The 9,615-nt window shown below is 37.4% G+C and overlaps 1 protein-coding gene across 1 annotated transcript; it reads right to left on the minus strand.

Annotated features, from left to right (window-relative positions):
- Positions 1-359: 359 nt before the first annotated feature.
- Positions 360-9,168, minus strand: LOC129232892 (zinc finger protein 271-like). The gene is made up of 2 exons (XM_054866995.1): positions 8,872-9,168; positions 360-1,183 (listed from the first exon to the last, which is right to left on the minus strand). The coding sequence occupies exons 1-2, from the start codon at positions 9,166-9,168 to the stop codon at positions 524-526; spliced, it is 957 nt and encodes a 318-aa protein (XP_054722970.1). The 3' UTR covers positions 360-523.
- Between the last annotated feature and the right edge of the window lie 447 nt (positions 9,169-9,615).

The following is a 9,615-nucleotide window of genomic DNA, read 5'->3' on the forward strand; positions in this document are numbered from 1 at the left end:
GAACCCTCAAATGCTTCCACAAGCAATAACCTCTCGAAAATGCCTTAGAACGACATTTGCTGTCATCATACTTAAATCCTTAACACTTTCTACATCAGCTTAGCCTCTTATATGACTAGCCATGCTTCATTTGTCAAAAAACGCTTTTACACATTACTTTTTTAAATCAGGCTTTTTGCTTGAGTGGATCCTTAGATGCATCTTCAAGCAATAACCTCTCGAAAATGCCTTCGAACGACATTTGCTATAATCATACTTAAATCCTTAACACTTTCTATACCAGCTTAGCCTCTTATATGACTAGCCATGCTTCATTTGTCAGAAAACCCTTTAACACATTATTGTCGTAAATCTGGCTTTTTGCCTGTGTGGACCCTCAGATGCATCTTCAAGCTATAACCTCTCGAAAATGCCTTCGAACGACATTTGCTATCATCATACTTAAATCCTGAACACTTTCTACACCAGCTTAGCCTCTTATATGATTAGCCATGCTTCATTTGTCAGAAAACCCTTTTACACATTACTGTCGTAAATCGGGCTTTTTGCCTGTATGGACCCTCAAATGCATCTTCAAGCTATAACCTCTCGAAAATGCCTTCGAGCAATGTTTACACGAATAGGGCTTTTCACCTGTATGAACTCTCAAATGCTTTCTCAAAATCGAACTCGCAGAGAATACCTTCGAGCAATATTTACAGGCATATGGCTTTTCACCAGAATGGGCCCTCAAGTGTGTCGTTAAACTGGAGGCCGTAGAAAACGCCTTTGAGCAATAGTCGCACGAATGGGGCTTTTCGCCAGTATGAGTTCTCAAATGTCTTTTCAAGTCCCAGCCCATGGAAAACTGCTTTGAACAACATTGGCAAGAGTATGGCTTCTCACCAGTATGGGCCCTCATATGTTGTTTCAACTTTGAAGCGTAAGCGAATGTCTTCGAACAGCACTCACACGAAAAGGGCTTATCCCCAATGTGGATACTCAAATGCGTCTTCAACTTAAATGCGTCAGAAAATGTCTTTGAACAACACTCACACGAGTAGTCGCTTTTATCAGTACGGATCAAATGTGTCTTCAAGCTTGAAGTACCAGAAGAGTCCTTTGAGCAATTGTCAGACGAAGAGGGTTTTTCAATAGCGTGGACTCTCAAATGCTTCTTTAAGTCTGAGGCATAAGCAAATGCCTTCGAACAGAATTCGCACAAATACGGCTTTTCACCACTATGGACTCTCATGTGTCTCTTTAAGGCTGAACCGTCAGAAAATGCCCTTGAACAACCTTGGCAAGAAAAAGGCTTTTCACCAGTATGGACTCTCATATGTGATTTTAAGCTTGAAGATTGAGTGAATGCCTTCAAACAACTTTTGCACGAAAATGGCTTCTCACCAGTATGGATCCTTAAATGCCTGTTAAGATCTGACACGCGAGAAAATGGCTTTGAGCAATATTCACATGAATACTGCTTCTCACCGATCTTTGAATGATTCTCCATTGCTGAGCAGGGTTGCCAACCTTGGAGAAACAATTAGAGGAGCATCTGTGGCTATTTTGAGGAGCAATTTAAAATTTTGCGGAGCAATTCGGTATTTTGTATTAAAACAAACTAAAATCACTGATCTAAAATGATTTTTGAGCTTTAATAACCATTTAAATCACTAATATAAACATAATTATTTTTAAATTAATAAAAAAAACTTTAAATGCTATTTCAATCTTTGAGTGTAAGCATCTTTAAACGTTCGGCCGGGAAATGCGGAGCAAAACAACTTCTTTGCGGAGCCGCAGTTTCCCCATTTTTGCGGAAAAACTCCGCAAAATCTCCGCGGAGCAGTTGGCAACCTTGGCTGAGGAGTATGAAAATTATGTAGCACAAAGTCACAAGACTGGATCGCCACAAACATAGATTTTTATCAGTGGTCGACTATTTGAAAATGCCTTCAATCAGAAACCAAAAGAATGTAGTGTTTTTCGAATGTGTCTGCTCACATTTGCTTGCACAAAAAGAGTTACTCAATAATTCGACCAAACTTCAAATACTGTTTGAGAAGATTGCATAACTGAAAAATATCTTCACAGCAGTACTCTTTTATAGATGTTTTATCACACTATGATTTCTCAAAGTTAGTTAAAAAAAATAAAAGTTAATCAGCTTTTAACGCTACAGGGACGCGATTTTGTAAAAAGATGCATTAAACTCGCTTTCTTGAAAAGTCTTCTACATCCTTCTGACCAATTAGTTTGGTCAATTTTAGAATACGACGAAGATTGGAATAAAGCCACGTGATTCTTTATAGATAACAAGGAGTGGAGTGTACCAAGAATTTAAATCTTTCAGCCTAATCGAAGGTCTCTTTTGAATTTCTCATACCTTACTTTATTTCATGCAACTCAATATCAATGGCGTTCTGTAAACTTTACAACGCACAGGATAGTGAAAGAAATAAAGACAACTTTTAATTCATGGTATTTACAATAACTCTAAAATCTACTAAATATTTAATACAGACAAGAGTATAAGTTAAGTGTCTACTTTGAATACGTTGCAGCAAGTTATGCAACATGCGCGGCTCTGCTGGCTAGCAATGTCTTTGCTCATATCTGCTTTTGATCGTAAGAGGTACGAAACTCTAGTTTCAGCATCAAGTGCTTTAGATATTATTAGTTCCCTCGATCTTTACTTTGCTGAATAACAGGGAATGATTTGAAAGGGACGAGGAAACCAAAGGAATTAACTTCTGTAGAAAGCGTAAATGTTAATGAGATTCTTTGTTAATCTTTTATATTCACATGGAAATCTGCAACAGTTTTTGTAAATGATATTTCTATGAGTGTAGGCAAAAATGACCACTATTTCAGATTTGAACGTGTGCAGTATTGGGCATAAGTATAGCAGAAATTACGAACTCAATCTTTTACCAACATACATCTGTCAGCACAGTTTCACTTGATTGGCCCCTCAGCTGGTTCTTCATCTTAAGTTTTATTACTGAGGAAAATTACACCTGTTCCACTTCTCCAAAACGTATTTCCACAAATTTCTTTTGATGTACCATTAGAAGTATTGTTGAAAAATCGTTGAGGTCAGATGTCACACAATTCAGATTACCGCTGAAAAAAAATGATTAAAAAAGTAAATTACAAGAAAAAGAAAAATAATTAATCACAGAAGATAAATAGAGTCATTCCGTGTGCGAACACCCAATGCAATGTTACTACACGGCAACAGATTTTATTGCTGAAATTTCTGATGATAAAACTGTTAAATATCAACTTGTGAAACATTTTGCCCATTAACTACACCGCCAGCTCAGCCAATTCCAGCCGAGGACTGCAATTTCGTGCTTATTAGCAATCATCAGTCTGGCATAGGATCAACTGAGCTGGAGGTGGAAAGGAAGTCAAGAGTGCCAAACAAACTGGTAGCTAATATAGAATTAGCACTGACCAGACGAGTGACCGAAACAATGGTTCGGTCCAACTCGAATAATTGCAGTCCTCGGCTGGAATTGACTGAGCTGGCGGTGTAGTTCATGCATTTCTGCCTTAGCCCAGGCTATAGGGCGGCAACTTACTGAATATACCTGCCTTGCCTGCATTATTCGAGTTGGACCGAACCATTGTTTCGGTCACTCGTCTGGTCAGTGTTAATTCTATATTAGCTACCAGTTTGTTTGGCACTCTTGACTTCCTTAAGAGGTTTTCCACCTCCAGCTCAGTTGCTCCTATGCCAGGCTGATTAGTGCTAATAAGCACGAAACTGCAGTCCTTGGCTGGAATTGACTGAGCTGGCGGTGTAGTTAATGTATTTATGCCTTAGCCCTGGTTATAGGGCGAAAACTTACTGAAATTTAACCATTATTGACTCAAATTTGTGCTGTTTAAAAACTGTTATTTTTACCGAATCTCAGACACCTTGGATTTGACACCACAAATTAAAAGTTGCAATAACTTCTGAAATAACGTTTAAAATTTAACAATTTTAGTACCACTTTAAAAGTAATCATATGAGAAACTTACAATCTGAGTAATAACTTAAGCGCTGGCTTTGAGAAATTTGACAAGTCTTAAACTGAAGATTAAATTACTTGAACAATAATTATTAACCTTAAATACAAATAAAAAAAGGCAAGGACTTTCGTTTGTAAATACTTTATAATAAGAAAAACATTTTAAATTTATGTGCAAACTCGAGTAAAATCTTTAAGACCAACAGAGAAAATAGCACTAAAAAAAAATAAATAAATAAATAAACTGTATTTGTAGAAGCTAGTGTAAAAGGATACGAACAATTTCATCTTCTTTTATCCTCCATAACTGTGTACTGTGTACAATCCAAAAAACTTTCAGAAAAATGGCAACCGAAACACAGATATTAAAAGATTGCATTTAAATTGCTTAAACGCACTTTGGCCGAAAACGGGTGAAAATGAGTTAAAATACAACCAAAAAGTGGTTAATCAGTCGACGTTCACCTTCATTTGGAATAGTATCGTGTCGTAACCAAATAGATCCAGATCGTCTTTAGCGATGAATCCAGACTAAATTTGGGCAATGATGAAAAATCGTTTACGCAAGTGGAGGCGTCGTTGTAAACGCACTAATAGTGCCTTTACTTTTGAGCGGCATACCGTACCCAAAGCCAGTCTGACTTTCTGGTGTGCTATCGAAATATAGCCACTCCCAGTAATGATCTACAACACCATGACACCCTAATGATACGTTTGTGCCATGCTTCAATCTGATGGCAATCCCGTGACAGGGCTCCCAAAACCCATTTTTTAACAGGACAATGCCCGGCCTCACATAACCAGGGTGTAAGAGGACTCCCTCTTCCACATTACCTGTTTTGACCTACTCGAATCCCTGATTTGTCAACGATTCATGGTATTTCCAACTTCCTTGTTACCTGGTTTGTCACGGACCGAGCATATCTGGGATCGCTTGGGACAGCTTATTAGTTTGATCGAATTACTGACATGTTTACTGTGGCACGAGATGACGAAAAACATCGTACGAAACTTGTATACCTCAATACTCGCCTGTATCCTCTCAAATCCACGCTAGAGGTGGCTCAACAGGGATAACTTCCATTCGTTTGGGAATTTTGCAGTAAAAAATTATAATTTTGCTTTCAGCAAATGAATTTTAAACATCGAAACTCTTTTTTTTTTTTTTTTAACACTGCACAGAAAAAGCGAATTTATAAGCATTATTTTCAATCAAAATCAAGTTTTTGTTCAAGAATTATTTTAAATTGTTTTAATGATCAATTTTATTTGATGAAATATCTAATTAATATTCTGATTTCAGTCTCAATATCATTAAGCAAAATCAAACTTTTTTTTTAGTAGAAATTCAAAAATAGTCAATTTTCTAATCTGTAACATTTTTGCCGGTTTTTTCCCCCTTCAGTTTTTACCAGTTCAGCACTGGCACAATATACTATTTTACTGCAAAATGCCCAAATCTAGTCTTGAGGAAACTTTTCCGCTATATCTTTCTAGAAATATTTTTATCAAAGAATCAATTTGAGGTAAGTTTTTGCGTGATTAATATACCTTTCCATATTTTCTTTCTTTGATTTCAGCTATTCAAACAAAAATTACCTGTCATTACTCCGACTTTGTTCTGGACTTAAAATAGTATATGGTTCAACTTAGTTTTACTTAAGATTTTTACTATTGTGTTATTTGTAACATCACGACACTTCCAAATTTAAATAATAACTGTGCACTCGGAGAGATTATACCTTCAGTGGGTCGATAAAACGAGTCGCAAGCGTGCTTGGGAACTAAACACAGGGGGTTCCGCTTTCGGCTTACCACACAACCGGAACAACTGTCTTTGCACCCCACAGCTCTCGACTTCATAAACGGAGATAGACAGAGTAGGCCATGAGCTGTTGCGACACTAAGTTTAGTTCAGAGGGATGAATGAAATTTTTCTCCTGTTAGATACAGAACAAACTAAAGAAGTTGTGGCAGAGCACAAAAGATGGAGCCACTAGTAGCGTCAATTATTAAGAGACTGTCCCTCACATAAACAGCAATAGGCTATGATTAAAGTACTTCTTCACTGAGCTTTTGATGAGTAAATGCTCTTCAATCAAAAGGTTTGTTAGTTACTTTTTACAACAATTCTGCTTCTGCATAACACAAAAACTTAGTTGCAAACCAGTCTATGGGCGCCAAGGCCAAATGTGCCTATCTCAGTTTTCGAGACCGAGGGCTCTGGGGTCGGGTGCGAAGCAAATGTTCCGGTGCTCAGCACAACGCGGAACACCCAATGCTTGGTGCTCAAGCACGTTTGGTACTCATTTAATCTAAGGCCCCTATATATACGAGCCGACGCATCAGCTTAAGATTAGTCATTTTGGATCGGAGCGTGTGTCTGAGTGGTTGTCTTTCTGGCGAGTTATCGAGTTTGGTAATTTTTCACTGTGAGCAATTATTAGCGGAACGTGAATTGTTTATTAAATAAAATATTATTTTCGGCAAGTTTGGCGAAATCCGAAACTTTGCTGTGGTAACCCTAACAGTGCAACAATGAAAAATCCGATCCAAAATGGCTAAACTGGAGCTGATGCGTCGACCATCTATATAGCGGCTCTAACTTAATCGACCCACTAGCCGCGTTCACAACACTTTTCGACCCGGTAAATCCCCGCTCTGGCTCCGCAAAAAAACCGATTGAAAAATTCCCCGCTTCCATATAAAAAGAGGTTTCCCACTATTGTACCAGAGAAAGCGGTTTTAACCCAGCATCCTTAGCGGCAAGTAGACGAACTTATTTCGCTTAATGCATTATGGGTAAAAACACCGCTTTCACTCCAGAAGCAAGCAGGAGTAGGAGGATTCCAGATATACTCCGCAAATAACCGGAATGGGGTAAAAAGCAGGTTTTTTCCGGGGTCGAAAGTATCCATGGAAACGGCCCTACTGAAGGGATGAATGGCTGAGTCAATCGTGCCCAACATGGGAATCGATCCTAGGTCTGCGCCGTGGAAGTGCTAAGCGTCCAAGTCACTGGGCTTCTCGTCATAATACAGGATGGTTAAATTTAATTCATAGCTCCGGTTCCTCTTTACGGATACAAATGAAACATTGAATATTTGCTATATTATAGATTATATGGACGAGTTTACAGCAAAGAAGAAAAAAGGCAGCTTAAAATTGAGTCAGCACTTTAATGAGGTAAGAGGAAAAGATAACAGTTTGCAAATCAAAGAAAAATTAAATATTTTATTTATTTACATCTTTGTGCTCAATGTACAGAATGTTGGTACATGAATAGGATGTACAGAAAAAAGCTTTTTTTAGAAATTCAAATCGTCAAGTTGATAAAAAGTTGCTCCAACAGACACATATTGCATGAAAATTGTAATTCAAATAAAAAAATATTTAGGCATGCCGCACTAGGCTCAAAATTCATAGTTTCCTACAAAAAAAAAAAAAAAAAAAAAAAAAAAAAAAAAAAAATTTCTTAAATATTAACTTTTTTTTTTAAATTCAAGTTGACAGATGAAAACAAAAAAGTCGAACATCATTAAAAAATAAAAACTTTTGCTGTTATCCAATGTTTATTCTCCCACATTGTTAATAAGGAATAGGAGATTTCCCCAACAATACAGTCATCAACATTCTCATTTTTACTTTTAAAGGCAGATTTTGTGAAAAAAAAAATGATTATCAAGTGATATGATATAAAAAATAACTTGAGGAATAAGACATTTTTAAAAATTTCTCTGCTCTGCATAGTAAACTATAAGACAATGAACGAGAAAGGTTTAAATAAATCACTTGTGTATTTGAAAACAAGTAATTTCAAAATCCCAACAATTTTCCAATATGCAGAAAAACCCCTCCTAACGGACACCCCTCTTATGCGGACAATTTTTAATTCCCCAGTTCCAATGCAAATAACATTATTAAACCCCTGTCCTGCGGACACCTCTCTATTGCGGAAAAAAAATTTGTCCCGTTAGTGTCCGCATTAGAGGGATTTTACTGTAATTTAATAAGCTTCTTTGAAATGTCTAACATAACTTGGTTAGTCAGTTTCTAATGAAATTATAAAGATTGAAACACACATTTATAATGTTACAGTTACAGAGCATGTCATCAGAATTTTTTTAATCGATTTTTTGTCTTGCACGAACTATCAAAAGTAATTTCTCTTTCCCTCGTAGAGAATATGGCTTTGAACACAATTTACAAGAAGATCGAGTCCGTCAGAATCGATTCTCAAGAGTTCAGTTAGTCGAGAAAATTCCTACTAACACAATTCACAGGAATTCGTTTTTTTTTTCCTCCTTTGCCAGAAAGGATTTTCGAAAGTTCATTCAAGAATATTGGGAATGCTTTTTAAACAAAATTTATAACAACGAAGTATTCTCCTGGTGTGGATTCTCAATCGCAAGCTCAGAAGACTTTTCAGATCCAATATCATGTGAATGCGTTTTTATAACAATGAAGTGTTCTCCTGGTGTGGATTCTCAACCACAAGCTCAAAAGACTTTTCAGATCCAACATCATGTGAATGCGTTTTTATAACAATGAAGTGTTCTCCTGGTGTGGATTCTCAATCGCAAGCTCAGAAGACTTTTCAGATCCAACATCATGTGAATGCGTTTTTATAACAATGAAGTGTTCTCCTGGTGTGGATTCTCAATCGCAAGCTCAGAAGACTTTTCAGATCCAACATCATGTGAATGCGTTTTTATAACAATGAAGTGTTCTCCTGGTGTGGATTCTCAACCACAAGCTCAGAAGACTTTTCAGATCCAACATCATGTGAATGCGTTTTTTTCTTTGCATGCATTTTTAAGTGTTTTCTCAGAGCTCCTCCTTGTGAAAATTCCTTCGAACAAACTTTACAGGAGAAGGGCTTTTCGCCAGTGTGGGTCCTCAAGTGTCCTTTCAGGTGTGCTAGCTGAGAAAATTCTCTAGAACACATTTCGCATGAGAACGGCTTTTCACCAGTATGGGTTCTCAAGTGGACTTTCAGATTCGTCAGTTGAGAAAATGCCTTGGAACAAATTTCGCACGAGAACGGTTTTTCGCCAGTATGGGTTCTCGTGTGCTTTTTAAAGTTTTCAGATCCAGAAAAGGCCTTTAAGCAAAGTTCACAGAAATATGGCTTCTCGTCAGTATGGCTTTTCAGATGCATCACTAAAGAGGCAGCTTTGGAAAATTCCTTTGAGCAATGTTCACATGAATAGGGTTTATCGTCAGTATGATTCGTCAAGTGTGTCTTTAAATCTGAAGCGCTGGAGAATTGCTTCGAGCAATGTTCACAGGCAAAGTGCTTCTCGCCAGTATGGGTTCTCAGGTGTTTCTTCAAATCTGAAGCGTTGGAAAACGCTTTTGAGCAATGTTCACAGGCAAATGGTTTCTCTCCTGTATGGGTTCTCAAATGTTTCTTAAAATCTGTTCTATAAGAAAATGCCTTAGAGCAATGTTCACAGGCAAAAGGCTTCTCACCAGTATGGACTCTCATATGTGATTTTAAGCTTGAAGATTGAGTGAATGCCTTCAAACAACTTTTGCACGAAAATGGCTTCTCACCAGTATGGATCCTTAAATGCCTGTTAAGATCTGACACGCGAGAAAATGG

Source organism: Uloborus diversus, unplaced genomic scaffold (genome assembly GCF_026930045.1).
Source record: "Uloborus diversus isolate 005 unplaced genomic scaffold, Udiv.v.3.1 scaffold_14, whole genome shotgun sequence".
Lineage (NCBI taxonomy): Eukaryota > Metazoa > Arthropoda > Arachnida > Araneae > Uloboridae > Uloborus > Uloborus diversus.